Source organism: Onthophagus taurus, chromosome 2 (assembly GCF_036711975.1).
Source record: "Onthophagus taurus isolate NC chromosome 2, IU_Otau_3.0, whole genome shotgun sequence".
In the NCBI taxonomy this organism is placed as follows: Eukaryota; Metazoa; Arthropoda; class Insecta; order Coleoptera; family Scarabaeidae; genus Onthophagus; species Onthophagus taurus.
Window position 1 is genome coordinate 14,967,880 of NC_091967.1, and position 12,480 is coordinate 14,980,359.

At 32.0% G+C, this 12,480-nt stretch overlaps 2 protein-coding genes across 3 annotated transcripts in view; one reads left to right on the top strand and one right to left on the bottom strand.

Annotated features, from left to right (window-relative positions):
• The window catches only part of LOC111427031 (zinc finger protein 585A), a 45,472-nt gene extending 39,292 nt beyond the window's left edge, over window positions 1–6,180 (bottom strand). Inside the window, exon 1 of the mRNA XM_023061978.2 lies at window positions 5,786–6,180. The gene's annotated coding sequence lies outside the window, so the exon portion shown is untranslated. The remainder of the gene's footprint in view (window positions 1–5,785) is intronic.
• A 68-nt stretch (window positions 6,181–6,248) lies between these two features.
• The window catches only part of LOC111427029 (zinc finger domain-containing protein tiptop), a 138,697-nt gene continuing 132,465 nt past the window's right edge, over window positions 6,249–12,480 (top strand). For both annotated transcript variants that reach the window (XM_071194351.1, XM_023061976.2), the window contains exon 1: window positions 6,249–6,808. Coding sequence is in view for 1 of the 2 variants with exons in the window: in XM_023061976.2 (XP_022917744.2) it covers window positions 6,769–6,808 (40 nt within the window). In the remaining variant the exon portion in view is untranslated. The remainder of the gene's footprint in view (window positions 6,809–12,480) is intronic.

Here is a 12,480-nt window from a genome sequence, read left to right on the forward strand (position 1 = left end):
TTATTTATGAAAATTAAAAAATGATTTATATCCTAAATTAAATCTTGCAATGTGTATTTTAAAATAATATATAACAATTAATACCTTCGTTATGAAAATGTAACTGACATTATCAAAAATCAACTAACCTAACTTCTGAATAAATTAGCAAAAAATTGCCCAATACAAAAAGTTCTAGTTACTTTATTTATGAAGATTACGAAATATTTTATATCTTAAATTAAAGCTTAAAATGTCTATTTCAAAATAATATATGAAAATTAATACCTTCGTTATGAAAGAGTATCTGAAATTGTCAAAAATCAAACAACCTAATTTTTGGGTTAATTGGTAAAGTATTGACAAATACAAAAAAATCTTGCTTCTTTATTTATGAAGATTAAGAAATGTTTTATATCTTAAGTTAAAGCTTGAAATGTCTATTTTAAAATAATATATAAAAATTAATACCTTCGTTATGAAAGAATATTTGAAATTGTTAAATTTGTTACCTAATATATACCCTCTATTATATTATTAATTCTTGTTCTATGTCCAATTACTTCTAAATAATCTCATATACAATAAAATGTTGCATTAAGTTATTTATTCATTTATTAATTTTACAAATGTATGAATGAATCATGAAAACCTTTTTTTAACTATTTATCAATTCTGTTATTGAGAGAGGGTAATTTGTATTTTATTATAATATTCGTTATATTAATATAATACAATGAACATAGACAATATTTATACGTGTATTGAACAAAAAGGATTTTAAAATTTCACATCCATCAAATATAATTTTCAGTCGAAATAGCAATATCAGTAAAAATATGTCATTTAGTTGGAATAAGCCCACAGATTTATCCGTTGACGGACGTCAATTTATTAATACATGCCATTAATATTCATAAAAATTACTAGAAATCCGGATATAATAAAACTCGTCATAAATTGAGCACGATTACCTGTCACCAGGCTAATGCTTTAATGACATTTGCTCTCGCAATCAATACACCACCGTTTAATCAGTAGTTGTTGAGTTTTGAACAAGCTATTACGAAACAACGTTTAATTATTAGAGAAAACCCGTCGTCGGTGTTTCGTTCCGGTCCAAAATAAGAGCGGTTTTGTGTCAGTGTCAAACGCCCCATAAATCGTCATTAACTCTTTTATACTGGTGATGATCTCACCCAATCTACCAAAACAGGAATTCACAATCGAATATTAGAAAAAAACGGTTTTAAGTATTTATTTCATAAATACTCACGCATATTAATTATTCACGATTAGAAAGTGTGCAGTGTAATTTGAAATTTATGAAACTCATGGGAATACACATGGGTGTATTAATTGCTTAATTTAACGCAGTTGTATGTAAGCTAGAGAACCGCATGATTAGTTACCTGTATAATATGTATCGTATTTTATTTATTTATATTTACACATTTCACACATTTTATTATATTTATATACTTCATTAAAAAGATTTCATTAAAAGCTCAAAAAATGTACACATTTTTTTCGAATGAAGTAATAAATGGACGCAAAATTAAAAAAAAAAAATAGACAAAAAATAGAAGAACAGTTGTATTCAAAATAAAAAGTATCGTTGTAGGGTTTCAACTGTTAATATTCGAGGTGAATTAAATGCCGTTGATTTTTATTCAATTGCGCCAATCAAAAGTCAATTTGCTGGGATCGTGAAAAGTGTCGATGACTTAAAATAGTAAAAATCAATTCGTTACTGTTGACACGAGAATTCACTCTGTAGGCGCAATCAATCCGATAGAAAACAAACACGTTTTATACATTTTATAGAAAAAGCATGCGGTGTTGTAACTGGCAAATACCATATCGCAACTGGACATAAAATCGTCAAGCAATATTTACGATATTAGAGAAAATTGAATAGTTAACGTAAAAATAATGCCAGAGATATAATAAATACAGTATAGGTAATATTTAACATATAAATATAAAAAATCATAAAATTATAAACATAAATATTTTTTTATGTACAATATCTAACTCGAAAAGTTTATTAAACAAAAATTAACGAAACTATTTATGAGTAAACAGCTTCTTAGCATAGCAACCTATGCTCAGGCAAATGAGAAAGTAGATGTAAAGTCAAAATTATTACATTAAATGCTTAGAGGACCAGCTACTGGAAGACTAACATTCTTAACACCAAACCTAGTTTTATTAACACATGCCCAAGAAGCTCGGGATTTATTTGTAGATGTTGCAATAAAGCTCGCAGCAAATTTATCATGTATATAACATGGACACATTTATACAGAAAAGTTTCCTTCATAAAAGAAGAAAACGGCAAAATTATACATCCGGTTATGTACTTGGCATTTTATGACATTGCTTCCTATCGATCAGTTGTCTGAAGAGGCTATTGAAGCACGTAATATTCTCTTTGCTCCCTTCGATCAGAGTTCGGAATATACTTTGATATATTCTGCTCGAAGACAGCATCATAATCTACTTTAACGGTGCAAATCTCAATGTCATAAAAATCAGGAATTCTAGAACGAGTATTATGTATCATAACTTGAATCGCTCTCCTCTGTAGTGCGAATAAATGCTTATCGACAAAAGCATGGCCTATTGGAACTGAAAATATATGAAAATTAACACTTTCTCAAAACATTCATTGAAATAATTCTAGCCAAGGCGACGAAGCAAAAACATGCAAGAGATCAGGCTCTTCACAAACAATTTGCAGTTTTAAACCAAGGGACCTATTTGATGCGAAGATCACATCAAGGTTACACCAGGTCGCAGTGTGAAAATCGTATTCACGGATTTAGACTAATTCAGAAGTAAATGTAAATAAATTCAGATGTAATCTGGCACATGTATATAACATGTCATCTTCATAAACATCAAGCGAATTCGGTATATCATTAATGACAGAATCAACCTCAAAGGAACTCCACAAAGCAGTACAAAAAGTTCCAAAAAAGTCAAAACAATCGCTTCAGTATATTGCGGCTGGTTGCAAGAACGGGTTTTTAGGAAACGGCTATTTGTTGCTAAATACACAGATTATTACAAGATCATAAACGCTCAAATTTTTAAAACTTGGGTTGAAACGCAATTAATTGCTGCTTTAACTAAAATTGAGAAAAAAATGTGATATTATAATGGACAATGCTCCATGTCATTCAATGACATTAAATAAACCACAAACATCCCATTTGCAAAGTTAATATCTAGAAACATAAGCAATAAGTATTCGAATCTTCTAACAAAGTAGGGTTATGGGCTCAGATTATTCCATTGCTTTTAAGCATAGATAAATTATAAGTAGGTACTATAAGCAAGGACACGAATATGAGCATCGAAAGGCGAGGGTTAAGAAAGGCAGAAAATATCAACAGATGGCAAAAAAGTCTTCTTCATTGGTTGGTGCTATGGAAGCGGTTAACATTTTCATATCACAATCAATTACAATAAATAATAAGATTGACTTGGGCCTTAATATATTCAAGACTGCTGTTGAAGATGACATCAAATTGAAAATATTGACGGATTATTTCATATCAAACAAAAATTACAGCTATCAAGTAATAGAATGGTTAGATAAACTACTGGATACTAGTGATTAACATATTCTGTCTATTTAAAAAGTATATGTTTCAAGCCTTCATTAAAAAGTTATGGACGTTATGGAAGTTGCTTCATTTTTCAGAAAAATTTAAAAATATGCATAAATGTGTGGCAAAAAAATGTCGCATCGGTATGGTAAAAAAAGATGTAATATGGAAGCAACTTTTATATCTGTAATAGAAAGGGCACAGAAGTCATTCAACGGATCGACATGTTCACTGCAAGACATCTGAAAGAAAATAGATTTCTTCCTAGTTAAAATTTTTTCGTAGAACTCACATCATGTTTTTCTTGGAAAATATGAGAAAATTTCACATTTCTGCCCTAGTAATCCGAAATAAACCTCAGTTCATGTCCAAAATGAACTAATTGACATTTGCGGCTAAGTTTTAAGAAAACAAATCGTTAATGATGTGGAGAAATGTTACGGTTTTTCTATTTTGGCTGACAAAACTTCTAACATATCAGGAAAAGAGAAGTTGTCCAGTATCATTTAGTGTAAAAGCTAAAAAGATTTCAAATCATTAGAAATTTTTCTATCCGCATTATCTAATTTTGGGTTGGACATGGAAAATCTTATGGATCTTGAGTTTGATAGATGTGCAACAATATAATAAAATGAAGCACCCCAAGAGAAACTTAAACATTTCGCTGTGAATACAGAGTGTAAAGCAACTATAAGAACGAAAGCTCACCAAAAGAGTCTCATGGCAACAACAGCAATGGACCATGCAAAAATAGATCTTGTCATTAATGCTCTTCAAGGTGTTGGCATATATTTTCGTGATGTTACGGAGCATAAGAACCAAGCAGTTTTTAAAAATTATAGAAGCAACAATTAAGGAACATATACGAATCCAACATATTTGATAAGTAAACAGTTTATAGAATAAATTTATTCCATCCAAAATCTTTGTAAGGAAGTGTCTACCTGGATACAATATTGGAAATGATAGTAAATTCCAATCGAATTTGATGGAATTTTTTCCTGCAGCAGGTAATTACTTTTATGACTTTTCAGCCAACGACTTGTTCCGTTGCTAAAAGTCTTAGCACATTGAAGAGAATGAAGATATGGATTAAGTCGGCAATGTCTGACGAATGAGTAAGTGTGTCCACATGAAGTAAGAAGATTTTGCACAGATTCTGCTAAAACTAATTCTTGTGATAAATGTTTAGTTATGGGTTGGGTGATCAAAAAGATAATATTTTGCTTACCTGAATTGAAGATAGAAGACTTCCCATAGTCTTGTTAATTAGAAATTTGTCTTAAAATTTGTCTAAACGTTAACTGTACGTTTAGAATTAATGAAATAGTAAATAAATATCATAATAATAAATATGAAGATAACTCTTGATAAGTCAAAAATTAAGCATAGTGGATTCCAGAATCGTATTTGCAAAAATTACTCCAAGGGAATAATCTAAATTTAAATGAAACTATTTTTTTTAATGTATTAGTTAATTCTTTTTAATTTTGCCTGATAAAAAAAGTCTAAAATACTATCGTAAAATCCAAACCTCAATTTTAGTTAAAACTTTATTTTTATAATCGAAAAACCGTCGCACCATAAAATTTGACATTAACCGTAGAAATACGTGCCGATAAAGCGTAGATTAATTAAGAAGTCGCAATTTGCATACTACATCGTACCCGTCCGCAAAACGGGCAAACCGCAAAGGGCGTCCGCTAGAACGCGAAATTATACAGGCTCTCGCGCAAAAAGGCGGCACTAAATTGCGATTACAATTGACGTTTGTCTCTTTATTTCGAATGATATACGGTAATAATATGGGGCATTAAATGTACAAGTTTGTAGTTACAAGCCCCTCCCATCACATCAAGTGGGCCGAGCTCCCACTTGACAACTACCGCCGCCTGTCGACGAGTCCCGTACTGCCAAACAGTAGTCTCAACGCAGGGTGTTCACACTGCTTAGAAAATACTCAAAATATTTATTAATTTTACGTGGGAACGTTCAAAAATGTTACGAAATATTGATGAAATGTTAATTTCTATTGATTTTTATGATTAAAAAGTTCCTAAATCGGTTTGTTTTGTTGGGCAACATTTTTAGGTTAAGTGGAGGGTTTTTTATAAAACTCGCGATTTGTGGGCTGTATCGATTGATTTTTTATATCGGTGGAATAATATTTAAAGTAACCAACTTACCTGCAACAAATTGAGGTCGAACCGGTTGATATTCTTGGTTTTATTCCTCGATGAGTGTGTAACGTTGACAAAAGCACGCCGTACTCGGCACCGGGTAACCGTAGAGAGGCTACCTTAGGCTCAAACCGGTTCGGCGGTCGTAAAGTAGGCGTTCTCTTTAAAGACTCCACCCACCTGTCAAAGTGACCGTTAAGAATGCGCAGTGGACAAAGCGGTTTTCGGGAAGAGAGAGGTGTTTGTGAGATGTGTTTGGTGTGCGGTGACGAGAGATGACATTGTGTTAGGTTAGAATAAGCGTGCGTAGGAGTGAGAGAGATATTGTGAAAGAGTGAGAGATCGGATGGCGCGGCGTCGCGACGATCGGACAGACGCCGGCGCCAAGCGTCGAAACCGTTGCGCCGCGCTCCAGAGGATCGTGGTAGTGTGTCCTTCGCAGGATGCCGGAGTGGGGTCGAACGAGCCGCCGTTCTGTCAGTCACTCAGTCACTGAGCTCGGTGCACGTTCGAACCGGCACCTGTAACGCCCGCTTACGGAAAACACAACAACAATCGTCGGCGTTGTTTTTGTGTTTTGTGCGAAAAAAAAACAGAACCATGATGTGACAATAATAAACATTTAAGAATTGTTAATCGAGTATACCGTACAATAATATTTTTTGCAAATCAACAAAAATAAAGAAAAATTAGAAAAACCGTATACGAAAAAGAAAAAAATCTCAGTGTGCTGTGTTCCCCCACTTCTTCGCTTTTTATCACACCCCCCCTCCCTCCTCGATACCAAATGATTATCTGCTAAATTTATTAATTATGTGTTAGTGTGCCAAATCTAAGCTTCATAATAAATTCTTCATCAAAAATATTTTAATTAAAAACTAGTTTTTTTGTGACTGATAAAAAAAAGAAAAAAAAAATTGTTTGAAAACTTTAACGTCGGCAAAATTCGTCGGCAACAACAGATCAACGTTCTGAGGAACGTCTTCAAAATGCCCAGGCGCAAGCAGGATTGTCCCAAACGAATGAAATGTAAGTTTAGAATATTTTAGTTTTTCACTGTAAATAACGAAAACCAGACCATGTGTGCACGGACCGCGTGTTTTGGGTCGATAAGCGGTACTGTGTGCGTGAGTTACTGAGGAACTGAGCAAACGCGTGCGAACCATTCATCGTTCCCGTACACGTCTCTCTAACTACGACGACCCATTCATGCCGTTTCCTCCACGCGCACTTCTAAAAAATTCAAAAAAGATAATAAAAATAAAATAACTATCTCGGCTCGTGACCGTGTTTATTTTCGGATGAGAATTTCGGACAAACATCTGCTACTTACATTACGTTCAACCACCCAGAGGAGTCCTCATTCCGTAAACACAGATTGTTAATAGAAGTAATAAATTCTTCGACTATGTATCGTAAACAATTTTCGTATTTTCAAACGACATAATACCACAAGATAATACCATAGTTTATTATCGAGAAGAATTCTCAACAGAAATTGACGCCAAATTCCATTGAAAATATCTCGGGTATTTAACAAAACTTTACAAGACTCGACGCGGTTATAATCGTCTGCGGTTTTGCGAAAGTAAGCTGATGCGCGCTGTGTTCTTCTTCATCTTATCTAATAGAGAAATCGTACGTAAACCAACAAAATAGAGACGTTGTCACATGGGAAACACACGTGCATTTCAATAAATACATATTCATTAAATGGTGATAGACATAACTAACCGACTGTTGTAATCGATAATAAAATAAAGTGTTTATATCAAAATTTTTATCATTATATTATTGATACAGCAATTGAGTTAAATTAAAATTTATATGTTAATATTTCATTGAAATTTTATAAACTAAAGTGATATTGAAATTCCTTTTTGCCATCGATACAAAATATCATCATATAAAGAATTAACATTAAATAATTCCAGAACCCCTATCATTTTAAATTATTCAATAATTATTAATTTATAACAGATGTTGCTGGAAAATTGATGATCTTATTCTAAACGTTACTCTACACAAACATATTTTAAGATATAATTGTTAAAGTTTTCTTTGCAAAAGATTCACGTAGCTAAATTGTTTTTTGAAAGATTTCGAAATCAGAAAAATCTTGGGCTGAATTATATTATCTTGGGAATCGGAAATCGAAAGACAAAATAATCAAAAAAAAGCAAAAATTAAACTTATTAAAGTGTGCGAAACCGTCTAAGTACAGTATCATTGTAAAATTAATCAGTCATTTCAGACCTTGATCACGTCTTCACTTTCCTCAGTGTACTAAAACTTCTTTCAATATAACAAGTTGTTGGATGTAAAGTCATAAATGTAATAATTGCTGTGGATACTACTAAAAAAATTCAGTTACTTTCAAAGCGTCATGTTGGAATTCGCTTTCCTCGTCATCACTGGAACCATGTGTTTACTTCTTTACAAAGAATAAATTTGTTTGGCAGACTACAATTTAGTAATCAAATATGTTAGATTTGCGAATTTTCTTCAAATCGGCTTGTTACTGAAGTTATAGTAAAATCTAAATATGGTATTTCGCATTTGATACATTATGTAGCTGATGAGGTTTTGTTCCTGTAGCTGCATTATACTCTAGATTCATAGCAAGATCTTCATGTATATTTTGGCAAAATGTTCATAAAAAGTTCGAGTTGCATTATGAGAAGTTTGAGATTCCCGAACTGACCATGAGTCATTAATAACAAAATTGAGTCCGTATAGAAGAAACGAAGGCAGAAGTTTACCTTGGGATGCTTCATTTTGTTACTTTGTTGCACATCCATCGAACCCAAGACCCACAAATTTATCCATATTCAATCGACAATTAGATAGTGCATTTAGAACGGTTGAAATCTTGCGAATTCTTCTTTGCACCGGATGATGATAAACAACTACTCTTTCCGGATATGTTAGAAACTTCGTCAGTTAAAATAAAAAAAAAACCGTGGGAAATCAACGATTTGTTTTCTTAAAATCTGGTTAGTACGCAGTTATTAATTAGTACTTTTGAATAGAAACTGAAGTATTTTTGAATTATTAGGAGAGACTTCATAGTAATCTTATGACCAGCTTTCACTTTGACGTTGTAATAAGTGCACATTTCCTGACCAAAATGCATTCCTATGAAAAGCGAGATCGTGAGTTCCACGAAATATTATTGTTTGACTCCTCCACTTGTCGCAGTAAAACTGAATGACATCACTCGATTTTTGTGTCACTTAAATGCGATAGTTTTATTTGCGTCAAACTCACTCAATTTAGACAATGAAGAAGATTTTTCTGTAAAATTTGTGTTTTTTTCTGCCCAACGTATGGTTATCACACTTTTTATTCTTTGAATCAAGTTACAAATCATACAATATTAACACTTATTTTGGCGTTTTGAATTTACTTTTACATCAGTTTTACAATATCAATAACTTCAATTCGATGTGATTTTTAACTCCAGTCTTGTCTACATAAAAACCGAAATTTAACTCATTACTGATTGAAAATGATTGCGACGTGAAAGTTTCAACAGATGCTATTACACCAGACGAAGTGAAGGCTTATCTGTAATGGTGGTGGTTCCGTAAAGTACGTTAATTTGGATTTTTTGGATTTTCACCTTGATCTCTTCAAATAATATGATAATCATTACATCAAATAACACTAACAACCTCAACTATAATAATAAAGTACAATTAAGTGATCGAAAGCAATTTATATTTTAGCCTTTTTTCGCAAATAAAATACTATATGGTTTTGAATAACATAATAATGAACTAAGTGAATTAGTTACCTATTTTTCGCTAAATGGATTCAGCAGCTCTTGAAGCTGTACTTGTAGCTAGCCGCTTTTCTCACCGATGCAAACCATGTGTTGGAACCAGTTAAAAGTTATGTAATAGATATTATTGTAATAGATAGTGACCACAGTGATTCAGAGATTGAAAGTATAAGAGAAGAATGTGTTGTGAAAAAAAGCAGTGGGCTAAGAAGCCGGCTAAAAAAGAAATCAGTAAAAGAAACATCACTAAGTAAGCAATATTTTCACACTTGTATGTAGTAATCACGGGTTTATGCAGAATTACTCTATAATTTCAATAGGTTTGAATTGAAGTATCTTACGATATATGTAGTTGTTTGATGGTGAGTCAAGTTTAAAAAAACAGACCCACCGGTGAACGAAAATCTTTGCAAACATTTTTGATTGTTTATCAAAACAATCGGTTTATCAGGCTTAGAAAATGTCCGAGTGTAATAAAAGTGCTGTACCACTTTATAGAATTTCTATGAAACGGGTTGAACTGATTACAAAACACCTGTCTCATGGAGAAGCTTATTACCTCTTGTAAGCAAGGGAAAGAAAATCGCAAAAACGGAAAGAAAAACGGAAGAAATTTGATAATTCGAGATCGGACACGTGTCAAGACTGAACTTGATTGCTCAAGCAAAGATAAAGCAACGCTTGAGGCATTAAAACGAGAGAAAGAACTTCAGCACAAAAATCGCTAAATCAACTAAAGACCTGAGGTAATATTTTTTGACTACCATCAAGTCAACATATATGCTATTTTCTCTGGGTAAAGTTCTCTGGACAAGTTGACAACACTCCATTTTTACGTATGCACAAAAAACATCCAATGAACTCATCAGTTTTATGAAATTATAATTTGGGTTTACATTACAAAGATAACTAGCAAAAGGTTCATCAAAACTCAACAAGACATAATATTGAACTACATTGACACACTGAAGCGCTTTTTCAATAACTTCTTATATCATTATTAAGAACAGTAGAAGAAAATGTGAATATTTAATTGCGAAGTTAAGTTTGTTAAGTCAAAGTATTCATTTTTATTGAATAAAATCGAGGGATTATTAAGTGCAGTGAAACCGTTTCCGTGTTAATGTCATGGAACGTTTAAATAATGGGGGCGGGGTATATAGCAATTCACAGCTGCTGAAGGTTGCAAAATATAATGATTTCATGATTTTGGCACAGAAGTATGTGAGGCATTTTTACAAGGCATTTAAGTGCAGGAAACGACGGTAAATCCACAGAAACGAAAATATACCCGGTATATGAGTTGGAAATATTTTGGTGTAATATTTTTTTGAATGTCGTACAAGTTTTATTATGGTCGGGTCGTATGCATAAACTTGAAAATCATGTTAATCATACTATAGTTATTTAAAATATAAGATCAATTCCTTTTCTATAAGATCAACTTCTGCTGAGTTACTTTGATTTTTCCTTGTATTTTTAACCATATTTGAATGAAAGGACTCTGTTGTATCATAGTAGCCATTATAAAAGTAGTTAGCAGCCCTCTCTGTATCATAAAAATGTTAATAAATACCACGTTACTTTTTATCCATTCTTTTCGATAATGGCAATGATCATTTTTTTGTCCTATTATCATGTATCGTTATCGCCACAGTATATATCAAACTGATAGCAATATGCAGAAGAACAAATCATCTAATCTTTGTATACAAAGCGAATTGGTGTATCGTGAATAAATAGTTTTTATGAATGTTTTCAAAAATATATCACCATTGCTTCATCAATGGATAATTTTTTGTAGAAAACGCTGTATTTTGTAAATATTTTATTGAGTTTTTATTCATGAGTGGGTATACATTCTGTCTGGATGTAAGTAAGATAAATGAAAGTTTATCCACAAATTTTCACTACAGTTTCACATTCAATAAGTATTAACTCTAAATGTGTTCAACAATACTTTAAAAGTTTTGATTCCAAATTCATCAAATGGAATGTCACTTTTAGTATACAGGGTGAGTCAGAAAGAATGGAAAATCCGAATACCGGAGACACTAAACTTGGTTTCTAAGTTATCTGCTTTTAATTGTTTCAAAGTAATTTTAAGGCTAACATTTAAAATCAATAACACAGTAACTATAGCAATTAGTAACGATAATAATCGATAACAATAACAATTAATTAATAACAATAGAATATTGTGACTATATTCAAAAACCCAGTGGATTTAAATCTGGCTTTCTCACCATCAGAAAACTCATTATGTCGTAGCATTTTCAAATTGGTAATAACTTTATTTATAAGAAAGTTATTACCAATTTGAAAATGCAGTTGGTAAAAATTATTATTGTACATGAAAATTAGATCAATGATGACAATTAATAAGCAATTGTTAAAACATGAGAAGAAAAATAAGCCAACTTTGCTTAAAAATGCTTAATTAAAAATTTTAGAAGAAAAAATACATTTAAAAGTAAATAATTCGAAATCCGATAGACTTAGATAGACCGATAGACTTTAAAAAGGTACTCTTATAGACAATTTAAATAAGAGTACCTTTTTTATGTAAAACTGATTTGTAGCTTTTATTGGTCGTAGCTCGATAGCCAAAAAACTTATGATTTGATTTATCAAACTAGCAGTGTGTGTCTAGTGCTCTCTACGAGCAATAACAAAACAAGTTTCAAATTCGTATTTCTCATGCTCGAACATATAAAACTACCGAATTTTATGTTAATAGTACAAAAAGCTTCAAAATTATCAAAAAATTTCAAAATAAGAATTTAACTTTCAATACCCTGTGCCTCGAAAACCACTGACCTTTGTACAAGAGATGTTAGGTTAAATCATCATATTTTGGTGTCTAGTATCTCCGGCATTCGAAATTTCCATTCTTTCTGACTCACCCTGTATA